The sequence below is a fragment of the Nerophis lumbriciformis genome, linkage group LG29 (assembly GCF_033978685.3).
Source record: "Nerophis lumbriciformis linkage group LG29, RoL_Nlum_v2.1, whole genome shotgun sequence".
NCBI classification, from domain to species: domain Eukaryota; kingdom Metazoa; phylum Chordata; class Actinopteri; order Syngnathiformes; family Syngnathidae; genus Nerophis; species Nerophis lumbriciformis.
The window spans coordinates 7,426,251-7,445,000 of record NC_084576.2 but is presented as its reverse complement, the minus strand read 5'-3'; the positions used below and the strand labels follow the sequence as shown (position 1 = coordinate 7,445,000).

At 43.9% G+C, this 18,750-nt stretch overlaps 1 protein-coding gene across 4 annotated transcripts in view; it reads left to right on the top strand.

The window, feature by feature from the left end:
* letm1 (leucine zipper-EF-hand containing transmembrane protein 1) overlaps positions 1–18,750 on the top strand; it is a 62,120-nt gene that overhangs the window by 22,261 nt on the left and 21,109 nt on the right. For all 4 annotated transcript variants that reach the window (XM_061925119.2, XM_061925121.2, XM_061925120.2 and 1 more), the window contains exons 3-4: positions 421–898; positions 17,342–17,485. In XM_061925119.2, coding sequence (XP_061781103.1) covers positions 421–898; positions 17,342–17,485 — 622 coding nt within the window. The remainder of the gene's footprint in view (positions 1–420; positions 899–17,341; positions 17,486–18,750) is intronic.

Here is an 18,750-nt window from a genome sequence, read left to right as displayed (position 1 = left end):
GTAGTTTTTTTGGAACTTCAAATTGATATTTTCTTACATAAAAACACTAGCCCATAGGCTATGTTCTTTAAATAGCGTTTTTACAGAATTTCTATGTAAGAAATGCCTTCCAAAGCATCTTATAAATGGTCAAATCTCTTAACTGAAGCTGACATTTTTGAATTCCTCTTTTTTTTTTTATGTTGCCTGTATCTCTGGCATTTAAAACATTCGTTGGCCCCCTTGTCATGTGCAATGTTTGCTGTGCAACAATAGAGACGGTATGCAAAAAATCGGGTAAAAATGTTGATCATAAACCGAGGGGACAAGGAAAACCGAGGTACTACTGTATTTGTTTTATGCATCAGCTTTAAAAGACCAAAAAAACCCACAAACTAGCTTTTGTTGTTTCTGAAGGTCTTATTTGTTTGTTCTTCCTAGACATGGCGGGTTCCGACTAGTCAGCTCGGCCCAGCTCTCTCAATTCGGACCATCCCTCCTCCGGTCGGATGGAAACATTGGCCCTTCCCGGACCTCGGACACACAGCGACTCGTCTGCAATTTTGCACTCGGGGCCTCCCCTTCGCCATACCCTGCCATTTCTGCAAGTTCATGGCGGCAGGACGTCCCTGGGGGCCTCAGGTGGATACATACCTCGCCGGGAAGGTGGGACGACTCCAAGGTGGAAAAGTCGCTGCGGTCACTAAAGGATAAAAAAAAACTGGAGGAAGGAGGGCCGGTGTACAGCCCGACTACGGACGTTGAGCCCGTCAGGCGGACGCTGCGACAGAGGGTTGTGGATGAAATCAAACACTACTACCACGGTTTCAGGCTGCTGTTTGTTGACACCACCATTGCTGGGCGCATGCTGTGGCAAGTATTGAACGGACACAGTCTGTCCCGCCGGGAGAGAAGACAGGTGAGATCTGCAGGAAGACATGACATTTTAGGTGGTTCTTCCATTTCTTTATTGAATTGCTTGGCACATTACACTCTCGCCATGATTTGATGTAGTTGAACCCACCTACAGACGCAAGACACAAACACTGTGAATTTAGTTTGATGATCATAAGAGGGTCAAAGTTCATAGGGTTCCCGATAACACGTTACGAGACGAGGCAGCGTAGGATTGTGTCGGTCCAGACATCCTGTCCTTGTCTAGCTCAATTGGTCGTTTACCTAATTGGATCACTTCTGGAGATTGATTGCACACTGGTTGTTTACTCACAAGGTGTTAAGCACGGATTAAAAAACGCGCTACCCAGTTGTTTCTTGGATGACTTGCCATTGCATTATGAAATGTGCTAAATAGAAAGTCTGGACTTGATTGGGTTACATACTGATTTCACACCACAAAGATAATTCTAATGATATATTAACTAACTGATTATGTAACATAGTTCAATGATATGTAGATACACTATTACAATCAGTAATCCACACCAGGTGCTCTTTGCAACACAAAAGACACTCCTCTGATCGGAAAGTGTCGGTGGTCTGACTTTCACTTCAGCCAGTCTGTTTGGAGCGCAGGCGGCTGTTACATGGGCGACATGTGAGGGAAGGCAGTAGGGGGTCAGCCAGAGATTAGACTGAGTGGATGTGATTGGCAAGATGTGAGTCGTCCTTTCAGAGGTGTAGCGTTGTCACAGACTGTGGACTCGATCTGGTTACAATCACACTGGATCTCTCACTACGTTTCCATGCACTACATTAGTCTTATTTCTCTAATAGTTTGTTTTTTTGTATTTTTACACCTACGTGTGAAGTCCAAGTGTCCTTGCAAACTCTCTAATGCAACTATTGGTCATACGCCATGCGCCTCTTAAACACTTAGGCCGCTTAATTTCTTTTAGCGCCTATTAATTATTGCTTTTTCGGTTGACCTATGACATCACACTAGGATCTATGGATCCTTACAACTTGTTTAAAGTGATGTCTTCTGTAATATTGGAACATATTACAAATATAAGGTCTCTAAATAGCTATGCTGATGTTAAATAGCAGACAGTATCAATAAATTATCTTGGATTGCGTTACGAACATGACGTACCATGACGCTACTACCAAGAATGTATTGGGATGGATGCAGGTCCACAGTAAGGCTAGGCAATATGGACGGAAAAAAAAATCTTGATATATTTTTACTTAAACTCGATATGCGAGATATACAGTGGGGCAAAAAAGTATTTAGTCAGCCACGATTGTGCAAGTTCTCCCACTTAAAATGATGACAGAGGTCTGTAATTTTCATCATAGGTACACTTCAACTGTGAGAGACAGAATGTGAAAAAAAAATCCAGGAATTCACATTGTAGGATTTTTAAAGAATTTATTTGTAAATTATGGTGGAAAATAAGTATTTGGTCAATAACAAAAATTCAACTCAATACTTTGTAATATAACCTTTGTTGGCAATAACAGAGGTCAAACGATTACTATAGGTCTTTACCAGGTTTGCACACACAGTAGCTGGTATTTTGGCCCATTCCTCCATGCAGATCTTCTCGAGAGCAGTGATGTTTTGGGGCTCTCACCGGGCAACACGGACTTTCAACTCCCTCCACAGATTTTCTATGGGGTTGAAGTCTGGAGACTGGCTAGGCCACTCCAGGACTTTCAAATGCTTCTTACGGAGCCACTCCTTCGTTGCCCGGGCGGTGTGTTTGGGATGATTGTCATGCTGGAAGACCCAGCCACGTTTCATCTTCAAAGCTCTCTCTGATGGAAGGAGGTTTTGGCTCAAAATCTCACGATACATGGCCCCGTTCATTCTTTTCTTAACACGGATCAGTCGGCCTGTCCCCTTGGCAGAAAAACAACCCCAAAACATGATGTTTCCACCCCCATGCTTCACAGTGGGTATGGTGTTCTTGGGATGCAACTCAGTATTTATCTTCCTCCAAACACGACGAGTTGAGTTTGTACCAAAAAGTTCTATTTTGGTTTCATCTGACCACATGACATTCTCCCAATCATCCATGTGCTCTCTGGCAAACTTCAGAGGGGCCTGGACATGCACTGGCTTAAGCAGGGGGACACGTCTGGCACTGCAGGATTTGATTCCCTGTCGGCGTAGTGTGTTACTGATGGTAACCTTTGTTACTTTGGTCCCAGCTCTCTGCAGGTCATTCACCAGGTCCCCCTGTGTGGTTCTGGGATTTTTGCTCACCGTTCTCATGATCATTTTGACCCCACGGGATGAGATCTTGCGTGGAGCCCCAGATCGAGGGAGATTATCAGTGGTCTTGTATGTCTTCCATTTTCTGATAATTGCTCCCACAGTTGATTTTTTCACACCAAGCTGCTTGCCTATTGTAGATTCACTCTTCACAGTCTGGTGCAGGTCTACAATTCTTTTCCTGGTGTCCTTCGACAGCTCTTTGGTCTTGGCCATAGTGGAGTTTGGAGTCTGACTGTTTGAGGCTGTGGACAGGTGTCTTTTATACAGATAACCAGTTCAAACAGGTGCCATTAATACAGGTAACGAGTGGAGGACAGAAGAGCTTTTTAAAGAAGAAGTTACAGGTCTGTGAGAGCCAGAGATCTTCCTTGTTTGAAGTGACCAAATACTTATTTTCCACCATAATTTACAAATAAATTCTTTAAAATTCCTACAATGTGAATTCCTGGATTTTTTTTTCACATTCTGTCTCTCACAGTTGAAGTGTACCTATGATGAAAATTACAGACCTCTGTCATCATTTTAAGTGGGAGAACTTGCACAATCGTGGCTGACTAAATACTTTTTTGCCCCACTGTATATCTCCGTGGAAAATATTTATATACAGATATTTATTTTGGAGCGAAATTTACTGAAATGGAACTGAATGACAACTGTACTGTAAACAGTCAGTGGCACTTTTATTAACCCAGTTAGTCAAGATGGGTATTAACAGCACAGAAAATAAACTGTTTAAGTAGCACATAATTGCATAACATAAATAAAATAGAAAAACAAAGAATGTATACATAAAATAGAAAAACATTATTTCTACATAAAATAAATAACATAGCTGTGCAAATAACACAAAATGTATCAAACTCAGATAAAAAATACATTTGCAGGCAGGCACTTTTTAATTCCCAGTCGACAATGTACTGGACTATCACACATGTACGGTTCTGTGGTCCTACTAGACTACATGTCTGCGGTCAGCGTCAAGTAAGTGACTTGACTTAATTGAGCGACCATGATCTTCTTGTTTGTTTCAGTATGATTCAACTATTCAATGTCAAAATGGGGCGGTATAGCTCGGTTGGTAGAGCGGCCGTGCCAGCAACTTGAGGGTTGCAGGTTCGATCCCCGCTTCCGCCATCCTAGTCACTGCCGTTGTGTCCTTGGACAAGACACTTTACCCACCTGCTCCCAGTGCCACCCACACTGGTTTAAATGTAACTTAGATATTGGGTTTCACAATGTAAAGCGCTTTGAGTCACTTGAGAAAAAGCGCTATATAAAATTCACTTCACTTCACTTCACTTCAAAATATAAACAATAGATATAATGAACAAAATGTCAGCTGCTGTCTTATTGTAAAACACCAATGACAAAGAAATTTAGACAGGCATATACTGTAGCAAAAGTCATCACGTCTGCCACAACCATGTGTGTTCTTAAATGTGTATTCCACATCTTCCATGCCGAGTGCAGTTTTGTTTTGGGCTTACATGGTAAACGACTCAAATTAATGTTTTATCCAGACTCATACATTTGTCCAAATGTGGCCAAGTAGACACATTGTGGGTTTCCTGGACATCGTCTACATCGCTAAAAGAAAAATCTAAGGAAGAGAATCCTTCTGCCATCTTCCACTAGTTTTTTTAATATATAAATCGCCTGCTTGAAAATTCCCTCTTCTCTTCTCCGACTCTGTCGTCGTCATTTGGGATGCCTGTTGAGATTTCTCTTCCTGGTTCAATGACCCACCCTATCTTGCCTCTGATTGGCCTGTCCGTAATATTTTGCCCTAATCTTAACCAATCATGGATGTTCTTATACAGAAACCAACCAATCATCATTGATGTTTCCTGTATATTTTGTCACCTGCCGGTGGCTAGTCCAGTTATCGCGTTCTCTTCTCCCTCTCATCTTTTGTAGCATGTATCTTAGCTAACCGCTACATGGGTCTAAAAATAGCCAAGCTACGGAAATCGATACTTGTTTAAAAAGTAGCAGAGGTACTGCCAAGCTACTGGGAAATGTAGTTAAGCTACGTAGCTTTGATTTTAAGTTAATTATTTTTTAATGGACAACTTTTCTTTTTACCACTGCAGGTGAACCGGAATGGATTATCAAAAACCGTACTAATTACGGGAAAACACGGGTCGCTGGTGGTACAGTCAGACTCCATATTTCCTTGTGTGTTGTTGTTGTTGTTGTTGTGGGTCAGTGCAGTGGGTGAGAGAGGCCAAGCACGTCTTAGGAGGAAGGGGAGGGATTTAATAGCCCATAGAGTGTTGAGAGGGAGTGGAAAGCGGGGGAGAACAAGGAACACAACAAATAAGTGGTGTTTGGTCATTTTACCGTGAAAAAAAGTTTATCAATATTACGATATTTTCTTAATTCATATCTTGTTTTAAAATATATCGATACATCTTACAAAATTGATATATCGCCTAGCCCTAGTCCAAAGCAAAGAAAGACAGATGGAAGAGTTTTTTCGAAGGAATTTTTGGATGGAGATCATGGAAACAAAACCTTTGAATGTCTCGGGGTTAACTAATAAGGCAGCAAAGGCTCTGTGGATTAATGGAAGTAGTTTTAAATCCAAAGAAAAAGACTGTTTGTGCCCCGACTGATACTCTTCCCGATGTTCTTGACTATCTTGCCAGTTGTGTGGAATACAAAGGTTTTGTTAATCAGTTTGGCTTGCACAAATGAAATGTAAAGAGGTTTGTGTACGCTTTATTATTCACCTTTAATATACCTGCTTGATTATCTTTCATCACATTCGTATTTTGTTCGGGAGTCCAAATTAAGCCGACATTTTACATTTCCTTAGCTACCTTCTTAAATAAATCGTTGTTACTGTCTTCGATGCACTTTAAAATGTTCTGTTCTTTTAATTTGTGAAGCAAAATAAATAGTATCTTCTTTATTACAATTGTAGCTACGTTTTTATTGTATGGTGTCTGCTTCCGGGTTACATCCTGTGCATTGAGAGTGGCGCATGCGCAATACGAAGGGTCCTCTTCGGCCACACAAAGCCCCTCGAGTGATCTGGTTTTCAATCGCATGATAATAATAATAATAATAATGGATTAGATTTTGTATCGCGCTTTTCTATTGTTAGATACTCAAAGCGCTCACAGAGAGAAATCCAGGTGTGTTAGTCCGGCTTTTCAAAAACTGAACACAATCGGACTTAGGTGTTTCCATGGGCTGTAAGAGGCTTATTTAGAGACTAACTATTTGAGAAATCGGATTAATTTAGTCCTTGTCTTTGATCATGTGACACATTTAAGTTAAAGTTAAAGTACCAATGATTGTCACACACACACTAGGTGTTTAGGTTTACTGTGCAGTGTACAGCAACCCAAACTACAAGCATATTGATAAACATAATGTCAGATGAAAACTTGTACAACTTGACTGTCACGCTGCATTCCAGTGGAAGTCACTTGTCTGTGCAAATGGCATGTTTCTCAACTCACAGTGACGCACAAACACATACTGAAAAGTATGTGGTAATGTCGGTGAAGTCTTGCTCAGGAGCACAACAGTGACTTGGGCGGTAGAAAGTGGGTTTAAACTGCCAATTCTCTGGTTTGTAGATTACTTGCTTCTGTGATGGTGCAACATTAACATAAACAGTAGATCAGGATCAATACTAGTACAAACCCCGTTTCCATATGAGTTGGGAAATTGTGTTAGATGTAAATATAAACGGAATACAATGATTTGCAAATCCTTTCAACCCATATTCAGTTGAATATGCTACAAAGACAACATATTTGATGTTCAAACTGATAAACTTTTTTTTTTGTTGCAAATAATCATTAACTTTAGAATTTGATGCCAGCAACACGTGACAAAGAAGTTGGGAAAGGTGGCAAAAAATACTGATAAAGTTGAGGAATGCTCATCAAACACTTATTTGGAACATCCCACAGGTGTGCAGGCTAATTAGGAACAGGTGGGTGCCATGATTGGATATAAAAACAGCTTCCCAATGCTCAGTCATTCACAAGAAAGGATGGAGCGAGGTACACCCGTTTGTCCACAACTGCGTGAGCAAATAGTCAAACAGTTTAAAAACAACGTTTCTCAAAGTGCAATTGCAAGACATTTAGGGATTTCAATATCTAAGGTCCATAATATCATCAAAAGGTTCAGAGAATCTGGAGAAATCACTCCACGTAAGTGGCATGGCCAGAAACCAACATTGAATGACCGTGACCTTTGATCCCTCAGACGGCACTGTATCAAAAACCGACATCAATCTCTAAAGGATATCACCACATGGGCTCAGGAACACTTCAGAAAACCACTGTCACTAAATACAGTTCGTCGCTACATCTGTAAGTGCAAGTTAAAGCTCTACTATGCAAAGCGAAAGCCATTTATCAACAACATCCAGACACGCCGCCGGCTTCTCTGGGCCCGAGATCATCTAAGATGGACTCATGCAAAGTGGAAAAGTGTTCTGTGGTCTGATGAGTCCACTTTTCAAATTGTTTTTGGAAATATTCGACATTGTGTCATCCGGACCAAAGGGGAAGCGAACCATCCAGACTGTTATCGACGCAAAGTTCAAAAGCCAGCATCTGTGATGGTATGGGGGTGCATTAGTGCCCAAGGCATGGGTAACTTACACATCTGTGAAGGCACCATTAATGCTGAAAGGTACATACAGGTTTTGGAACAACATGCTGCCATCTAAGCGCCGTCTTTTTCATGGACGCCCCTGCTTATTTCAGCAAGACAATGCCAAGCCACATTCAGCACGTGTTACAACAGCGTGGCTTCGTAAAAAAAGAGTGTGGGTACTTTACTGGCCCGCCTGCAGTCCAGACCTGTCTCCCATCGAAAATGTGTGGCGCATTATGAAGCGTAAAATACGACAGCGGAGACCCCGGACTGTTAAACGACTGAAGCTCTACATAAGACAAGAATGGGAAAGAATTCCACTTTCAAAGCTTCAACAGTTAGTTTCCTCAGTTCCCAATCGTTTATTGAGTGTTGTTAAAAGAAAAGGTGATGTAACACAGTGGTGAACATGCCCTTTCCCAACTACTTTGGCACGTGTTGCAGCCATGAAATTCTAAGTTAATTATTATTTGCAAAAAAAAAACAAAGTTTATGAGTTTGAACATCAAATATCTTGTCTTTGTAGTGCATTTCAATATGAGTTAAAAAGGATTTTCAAATCATTGTATTCCGTTTATATGTACATCTAACACAATTTCCCAACTCATATGGAAACGGGGTTTGTACCATCAACAACAGGATGATCAATACTACCAGTGTTGGCGCTAGGAAATTTCAAAATGCGGTCTCAGGGACCCCAACAAGTCATAAAAATGGGGTCACACAGTACATTTTTGGGGTCTCACTTTTTTGTAACCGTTTTGAAAACAAATGACAAATGTATACTATGCATTATCCTGTTATATCTCACATTCTATATTGTTTTGGAAAAAGGTTGTCATAAACTTTACTTAATTTATTAAAAAAAAAGAAAATAAAAAAAAAAGAAATTTTTATGCATATATAAATGTATTTAGTTGTAAACATTCATTCACTTTTTTAATTACTTCATGGATGCCGCCCCAAAATCAAAGTTCTCTGACTGACGAGGACCACTGATATATCTCATCTCTGCATATTTTACTAGAATACCCTTATGGGCATTACATATATCAAAATCAAGTATCTACTGTACTTTTACTCGTTGAAATATAATAGAGCTAAAATCTATCCAAACGACCACTTTGCTGCTGCCAATAATGGATTTGAAGGGTATTTCAACAAGTCAACAGTACAGTAGGTACTTGTTTTCGATATATGTAATTAGGGCTGGGCGATATATCAAGTTTGTAAGATATAACACCAAACACCGCTTATTTGTTGTGTTCCTTGTTCTCCCCAGCTTCCCACTCCCTCTCAACACTCCATGGGCTACTAAACCCCTCCTCTTCCTCCTTCCAAGACATGCTTGCTTGTATAAGAACATCCATGATTGGTTGGTTGTTTACTATGATGAGTCACGATTGGTTAAGATTAGAGCAAAACATTACGCACAGGCCAATCAGAGGCAAGATAGGGCGGGTCATCGACCCAGGAAGAGAAATCACAACAGATATCCCAAATGACGGCGAGAGAGTCGGAGAAGAGAAGAGGGAATTTTCAAGCGGGCGATTTATATAATAAAAAACACTAGTGGAAGATGGCAGAGGGATTCTCTTCCTTAGATTTTTCTTTTAGCGATGTAGACGACGTCCAGGAAACTGACAATGCGTCTACACATTTGGACAATTGTATGCGTCTGGATAAAACATTCATTTGAGTTGTTTACCACGTAAGCCCAAATCAAATCTGTTCTCGAGTTGCCAAGAAATGCTGCCAAAAATGTATGCTGAAGTGAGGAAGATCATAGCTGCACAATTAAGGCAAGTCACTTACTTGGCGCTGACCACAGACATGTGGTCTAGTAGGACCACAGAACCGTACGTGTGTGACAGTCCATTACATTGTCGGCTGGGAATTAAAAAGTGCCTGCCTGCAAATGTATTTTTTATCTGAATTTGATACATTTTTTATTATTTGCACAGCTATGTTATTTATTTTACGTAGAAAGAATATGTTTCTATTTTGTTTATGTTATGTAATTGTGTGCTACTTAAACAGTTTTTTTTCTGTGCTGTTAAAGGGGAACATTATCACAATTTCAGAATTGTTAAAACCATTAAAAATCAGTTCCCAGTGGCTTATTAAATTTTTTGAAGTTTTTTTCAACATTTTACCCATTACGCAATATCCCTAAAAAAAAAGCTTAAAAGTGCCTGATTTTAACCACCCGTCCATTTTCCTGTGACGTCACATAGTGAAGCCAACACAAACAAACATGGCGGAAAGAACAGCAAGCTATAGCGACATTAGCTCGGATTCAGACTCGGATTTCAGCGGCTTAAGCGATTCAACAGATTACGAATGTATTGAAACGGATGGTTGTAGTGTGGAGGCAGGTAGCGAAAACAAAATTGAAGAAGGAACTGAAGCTATTGAGCCATATCGGTTTGAACCGTATGCAAGCGAAACCGACGAAAACGACACGACAGCCAGCGACACGGGAGAAAGCGAGGACGAATTCGGCGATCGCCTTCTAACCAACGATTGGTATGTGTTTGTTTGGCATTAAAGGAAACTAACAACTATGAACTAGGTTTACAGCATATGTGTTATGATCCGCTGCACGGATCATATTTTTTGTTTACGTTTTCAAGATACTTGTGTTTTTGGTTAGTTTTGGTCTCCTTGAGTACCTGTTTTGTACACCTGAGTTTGTTGCCATGGCTGCTTATTATTTTCACCTGCCGCGTTTGTTCCCGACACGCACCTGTTTGTCATCACTGACATTATTATTTAAGCCTGTCCTCCCTGTCATTCGTTCTTGCTTTGTAGTTTGTTTTCATGCAACAGTTGACGACTTTTGTTCTGGCTCGGTACCTGTTAGCTTCCACGCTAATCTTCCTTAGTTTTTACCTTCTAGCTCCCATGCTAGCTCTTTTAGTTTTTGCCTTATGTGCTATGAGCACCCTTTTCTTTGTTCCAGTATAATTTATTTATTAAATAAATACTTTCTTACCTACACGCTGTGTCTGACGCCCGTCTGCATTCCTGAGAGAACGAACCCCGCATCACAATGCGCCCCGGTCGTTACAGTACGAAGCAAGCAAAAAGAAGTTCTCTCGCATCGGGCCTGACGGAGGTGGATGAAGAAGGTGCGTGGATGGTCCTCCGAGCGATGGAGGCAGAGACGCTCCGCTGCAATCCAGATGAGGAGATGATATGGGGACCTGGAGGTGTTCTGGTCCCGATCGACTCCATCTGGCCCAGGGAGGTCCACTCTCAGCCCGCTCGCACGCGTCAGCGAAGGTGGAAGTCGCACAAAACGGCTTCAGCTCGCGACAGAGACGCGCCACCCCCGCAATTCTTCCCTCCGGAACACAGCCAAGCAGCCCAGGATTCCCCTCCGCCGATATTTGGTAATCCCATCACTCACTTTGCCAAACAGTTCACTGATTGGGCTGTCAGTCAGCTGGAGACCCGCGCGGATGACGTCATCCCGTCCACTGGTGATGACGTCATAGACGAATAAATTTTTTTAAATTCAGTCAACTCTTTCTGTCAGCCGCCTCCAAATGACTTTAATTCAACAATTAAATACTATCAGGACATTTTTGTTAATTATAAGTCTAGTCAGTACCAGTCACATTCTGGTTTTCAAGCCACACCCCCTATGGCTCAAGCTCCGCCCACTCCTCTGTTTTCTCCCTCCTGGTCGTCCCTACAGTCCACTATTGAAGAGCAGAATAGTCAATTTGGACAATCAAAAGGGGAGGAGCCTACCCACCTCCTCACCTCCTCCCTCCCACCCCTAAAGACTTTTCCAGACTGCACAAGACGCGTCTGGGATCCGCTTCTTGAGGGGGGGGCTAGTACTGGGTGCTTTGCTAGTGGGCGGGCACAGCTGCGCCCAGCCAAGCCCAAAACTCCATGCCGGCCTCCGCCACCAGACATTCGGCATGCTAAGCCGCAACCCCCGGCCAGGCCACCTCCGCCAAAGTCACGCCCAGCACCTGCTCCAAGTCTGGTTTCCACACCAGCACCGACTCCAAGTCTGGTTTCCGCACCAGCACCTGTTTCCACGACAACGACAGCCCGGACGCCTGCCACTCTGACGCCACCATCAACCCTGGTGGTCCTGCAAACACCATCCTCTCCACCTCCTGCTCCATCGCTGCAAAGCACACGAGACCCCGCAGAGACCGACCAAGTAAAAAGGGCATTGCACCAACAGGCCAAACAACTTGGACAACAGGAGGAACACTTTGGCGTTCTTGGGGCTTGCGTCAATGCCATGACGGAACGCCAAGACGCCCGCCTTGATGTTTTGGAGAGACAGCTGGGCAGTATACTCTCCGCGCTGCAGGTGATGATTCCCCCTACGGCCAACCCAGCAGCCCAGCTGAGACATCCACCACCCGCAGATACTCCGTTGCCTGCTCCGCCTCTGGCTCCGCCCACGCCGACAGACGAGCCGCCTGCTCCGCCTCTGGCTCCGCCCACGCCGACAGACGAGCCGCCTGCTCCGCCTCTGGCTCCGCCCACGCCGACAGACGAGCCGCCTGCTCCGCCTCTGGCTCCGCCCACGCCGACGACGCTTCCTGCTTCCACGACGACGCTTCCTGCTTCCACGGCGACGACGACGCTTCCTGCTTCCACGGCGACGACGACGCGTCCTGCTTCCACGGCGACGACGACGCTTCCTGCTTCCACGGCGACGACGACGCTTCCTGTTTCCACGGCGACGACGACGCTTCCTGTTTTCACGGCGACGACGACACTTCCTGTTTCCACGGCGACGACGACGCTTCCTGTTTCCACGGTGACGACGACGCTTCCTGTTTCCACGGCGACGACGACGCTTCCTGTTTCCACGGCGACGACGACGCTTCCTCCTGTTTCCACGGCGACGACGACGCTTCCTCCTGTTTCCACGGCGAAGACGACGCTTCCTCCTGCTTCCACGGCGACGACGACGCTTCCTCCTGCTTCCACGGCGACGACGACGCTTCCTCCTGCTTCCACGGCGACGACGACGCTTCCTACTGCTTCCACGGCGACGACGACGCTTCCTACTGCTTCCACGGCGAGGTCTGCTCTCTCCTCGTCGTCTCAGCGACCTCGGGTGGTCTGGCGGCGCAAGCGGCGCTCTCGGAGATTAGAGTATGGACGCCAGTGGCGCAAACAGCAGCGACACCCGAGACGTAGTCGCAGAACTCTCCGGCTGCTGAACTTCTGGCGCCACTCACGCCCACCTTCTTGGCAGCCACAAATGTGGCCTTTCCGTGGTCGCCAGCCTCGCCTCCGGCAGCGGCGTTCCATTCGCCGCCGCCACCTGACTCGTCCCCGGTGGATTCGGGGACATGTGACCTGGCGACCCTCCGCCAAATCCTCCCTCCACCCTCCCTTGACTCTTGAACTTTGTTATAGTTGGGGGGGGTTTAGTTTTTCTAGGGGACATCTGGAATCTGTCCCTTAAGGGGGGGTACTGTTATGATCCGCTGCCCGGATCATATTTTTTGTTTACGTTTTCAAGATACTTGTGTTTTTGGTTAGTTTTGGACTCCTTGAGTACCTGTTTTGTACACCTGAGTTTGTTGCCATGGCTGCTTATTATTTTCACCTGCCGCGTTTGTTCCCGACACGCACCTGTTTGTCATCACTGACATTATTATTTAAGCCTGTCCTCCCTGTCATTCGTTCTTGCTTTGTAGTTTGTTTTCATGCAACAGTTGACGACTTTTGTTCTGGCTCGGTACCTGTTAGCTTCCACGCTAATCTTCCTTAGTTTTTACCTTCTAGCTCCCATGCTAGCTCTTTTAGTTTTTGCCTTATGTGCTATGAGCACCCTTTTCTTTGTTCCAGTATAATTTATTTATTAAATAAATACTTTCTTACCTACACGCTGTGTCTGACGCCCGTCTGCATTCTTGAGAGAACGAACCCCGCATCACAATGCGCCCCGGTCGTTACAATATGAAATACATTTGGCAACAACATGCACTTTGAGAGTGCAGACAGCCCAATTTTCATCAATTAATATATTCTGTAGACATGCCCTCATCCGCGCTCTTTTCCTGAAAGCTGATCTGTCCAGTTTTGGAGTTGATGTCAGGAGGTCAGGGAAGCTAGGGTCGATAGGGGGTTTAGCTCGCTCGTCTGCGGGAACAAACTGCCGCCATTGCTTGCCGTGCTACCGAGGTCCTTTGTCCCTGAATTGCTCACACACTCCGGCAGATTCAATGGGGGTCTGGCGGCAGATTTCTTTGACTTTATCGTTGGAAATGCATCTGCTTTGAGTGTCGCAGGATATCCACACATTCTTGCCATCTCTGTCGTAGCATAGCTTTCGTCGGTAAAGTGTGCGGAACAAACGTCCAATTTCTTGCCACGTTCGCATCTTTGGGCCACTGGTGCAACTTGAATCCGTCCCTGTTCGTGTTGTTACACCCTCCGACAACACACCGACGAGGCATGATGTCTCCAAGGTACGGAAAACAGTCGAAAAAACGGAAAGTAACAGAGCTGATTTGACTCGGTGTTTGAGAAAATGGCGGATTGCTTCCTGATGTGAGGCCACGTTGTGACGTTATCCCTCCGAGAGCGAATATTAGAAAGGCGTTTAATTCGCCAAAATTCACCCATTTAGAGTTCGGAAATCGGTTAAAAAAATATATGGTCTTTTTTCTGCAACATCAAGGTATATATTGACGCTTACCGGTACATAGGTCTGATGATAATGTTCCCCTTTAATACCCATCTTGACTAACTGGGTTAATAAAAGTGCCACTGACTGTTTACAGTACAGTTGTCATTCAGTTCAATTTCAGTGAATCTCGCTCAAAAATGAATATCTTTATATGTATACTTTCACCGGAAAATATATCGAGATATATATTGAATATCGAGTTTTAGTAAAAATATATCAAGATAGTTTTTGGTCCACATCGTCCAGCCCTATATCGAATGCTCATAAGGTTATTCTGGTAAAATATACATGTGTAAATATCAAAATACTACGTTGAATCACTTTTTGTCAGGTAATATTACATTTCTACATTTAATGAAAATTGTATATAAATGAATACATCCAAACACTTTATAAATATTTATTATGTGCACGAGGAAATAACCGTTACAATTGTATGTATCTTCCAAACAAGAAACAGGTTTTTACACATCAACATCGGACTAACAAAAGTCATTTAAATTTCATTAATACCACAGAAAAGACAAACGATAAAAGCTGCAGAAAGTCCCCACACTGTGGAAAACCTCATGCGTGGTCCTCATCCCCAAGTGGACGCGACCCAGCACGTTGAAGGACTACAGGCCGGTGGCTCTAACATCCCATATTATGAAGACAATGGAGAGGTTGGTCCTGGAACAACTCCGCCCTACAGTCAAACCCCACCTGGACCCACTCCAATTCGCCTACCAGCCCTGACTGGGAGTGGAGGACGCAGTCATCTACCTGCTGAACCGAGCCCACACCCACCTAGACAAGCCTGCGAGCAGTGTGAGGGTCATGTATTTTGACTTCTGCAGTGCTTTCAATACCATACGGCCTGGACTACTGGGTGTGAAGTTGGAGACGATGCAGGTGGAGGTCTCCTTGGTGTCCTGGGTTGTTGATTACCTGACTGACAGACCACAGTACGTGCGACTGCAGGACTGTGTGTCTGACAGGCTGGTCAGCAACACCGGGGCCCCGCAGGGCACAGTCCTCTCCCCCTTCCTCTTCAACATCTACACCACCGATTTCCACTATCAGTCAGAGTCCTGCCATCATCAGAATTTTTCTGATGACTCTGCGATAGTGGGGTTTATTGAGGATGGTGATGATGAGGAATACAGGGCACTGGTGGAGGACTTTGTCACATGGTGTGGAAAGAACCACCTCCAGCTTAATGTGATGAAGACCAAGGAGCTGGTTGTGGACCTGGGAAGGAGGAGGAGTACTCCGGCGACCCCTGTTTCCATCAGGGGGGTCGATGTGGACATGGTGGAGGATTATAAATACCTGGGAGTACACATCGACAACAAGCTGAATAGGTCAAAACACGCTGAGGCACTCTACAAGAAGGAGGCTAGGATCCTTCAACGTATGTACAAAGATGTTGAAGATGTTCTACGAGTCGGTGGTGGCGGGCGCCTTCTTGTATGCCGTGGCCTGCTGGGGCAGCGGGCTGAGAGCGAGGGACGCAAACAGACTGGACAAGTTGGTAGAGAAGGCCAGTAACGTGGTGGGAGTGGAGGTAGACTCTCTGGCCGTGGTGTCAGAGAGGAGAAGTCTAGCAAAGCTCCTAGCCATTATGGACAACACCTCCCACCCACTACACTCAGACCTTGCAGGGAGAATGAGCACGTTCAGTGGAAGGCTCAGACTCCCAAAATGCAACACGGAACGACACAGGAGGTCCTTCATACCGACAGCCATCAGACTGTATAATACATATGTTCCTTGACTGCACTTAAATGTAGAGTATATGTAGTATATGTAGAATATATTTATATTATATATATATAATATATTATATTATTTATTATTATTCTTGTCTATTGTGAGCGAACTGTGGTGCTGAATTTCCCCCAGGGATCAATAAAGTACTTTCTATTCTATTCTATTCTATTCTATTCTATAAAGTGTTTTTGGCAGGCATTCACATTTTGTCACAACACCGGCAAATATAATCAAAACAAAACACCGGCGGAAAGCGATATTCGATTAAAAAAAACAAGCAAACCGGAGTTTTGAACCGGAGAAGGCACGGCCGGTAAAAAAAACGCGCAGACTTCCGGAAATGTGCGTCTTGAAGAGTGCCGTAGCCATCAATTGAATGCCCTAAGAATACTACACTGATGGAATGGAGTAGAATGTGCAGCTAATAGCTGCTGGTCAGTGCTGACAATACCCCCATTACCATACATAATCTGCCTTACCCATCTGTACCTTTTCAAATGCGCCTGACTCCCCCTGAGTGCATGTCCCAAACCCATCTACACCCCATTCATCTAACCTGCACTCACGTTTGCCTCTTTCGGCTCCTCCTTTCACATTCACTCTCAACCCTTGAGGTCTATTTGCGTGGCCCCCGTGCTGCCCGCCACACTTTGAAGCGATGATATACATGTCAATGGGCCTGCTTACAATGGCCTTTTCACTGTGGCCGGCCTCAATCCTCCAGCTTGCTGGCCCACTGACATGCATGTGGGCAGATCAGGGAAGGCTGGTTTTGTGGCCTCCTCACTTGGTAGTTAACTTTTGACTGGGCCTTACATTTGTAGAGTTACTATGCAATATTACAGCGATTACTTGTTTTGGTAAAGAGCGCTGACTTGCTACTATTATTACAAAAACTGGTTGTGTGGAATGTACCAAGTGACAAAGAACAGAGATGAAACACATTTCCTAGCCTGCTCTCTGTTGCCATCCCTAAGCAACAGCCTGTGTGTATGCACTCATTTCGTTGTGCCTTGTGCAGCCCATTGAGACTTTTGTGATTAAGGGCTATATAAGTAAACTTTCATTGATTAATTGGTTGATTTCATCCAAAATGTCCTCCCCAGTTCTTACGAACCTGTGCAGACGTCTTCAGACTCCTCCCTTTCCTGGTGTTCATCATCGTCCCCTTCATGGAGTTCCTGCTGCCCGTCGTGCTCAAGCTCTTCCCCAACATGCTGCCGTCCACCTTCGAGACGCAGTCAAAGAAGGTACCCTGAATAGTTCTACAAGTACCTGTTGGCAGGGTTGGATTTCCCAAATGAGGTCTTGAGAATAATTTCTTTCCATTGTCATGTGTTTCGACTGATTATAAGGTTCCGTCCAATTAGTTTAATACGTTTTCCTATGTTAATTTAGCATAATATGCGTAAAAGAGTTTTAAAACTATACGTTTTTCCGTACAATATGTCTCTGATAATCTTCGTTGCTTACCTCATTTATAATGGAAGACGGCCATCAAGTAGCGCTAAAAAGTGTGAGCAGACCTTTTTTTAAACAAGCATACGAGTTATTTCTCCAAATCTGTGTCATTTGTTTGTCGTAACTTGAATTGTACGTCTGTGGTTCAACTCCAAATCTAATAAACATATATTGAACTGTTCCAAATGTGTATTGGTCCATCACGGGCAACTTTGCACATTAAAAAATAACAATCATTTCTGAACTATAGAGCACACTTAAAATATAAGCTGCACCCACCTAATTTTTTGACATATTTTATTTTGTACTTGTATTGGTTGCACAAGTCAATAAGTTGCAGGTGTACACATTGAAACATTAAATATTTACACAGGCGCTTGTGTTTATTCACAAATTTAACAGAAGACAGTGCCTATTACACAGCATAAAGTAACCTACCAGACAAGTTATTGAGCGCTTGCTCCGTTTTCTTCGGCGTTTGGTGGTCGGCTATTTGTGATTTTTTTCCATTTTCGATGGTCCGGTCGATCTTCTTGGGCTTTGGGTCTGCATCATGTGCATTTCATTGTTTCTTCTCCTAGACGTGGGTGAGTCCATAACCCGCTAAATGGCGGACTAAATGACTGTGAGTGCGTTTGATTTAATGTGAACAATTTCATTGGTCCACCATGACTCGTTCGGCAATTTCATTGGTCTTATATGACTGCATTATTGGCTGCATGGGAAGCCTTTGACCCCGGAAAAATCCATAGATTAGCCGCAGCATTGCATTAAGTGCAGCGTGCGGAAAAAGTAGTGGCTTTTAGACCGAAAATGATAGTAAACGTAAAAATTCAATATTCAGGTCATTTTAACGCAATAGTTGTATTGACACTGACACTGTATTGATGTTTCATAATGGCGCCACGTGCTGGATTAAAAATATTAATTACATTTGACCTGCAAATAAAATAAATGTTCGAAACTGTAATTATTTTAAAAGAAAAGCTGTGCAAAGAGGAATATGAAACGTGGAACTCTAATCAATGAGCCAATTATTACAGGAGTTGCAGGA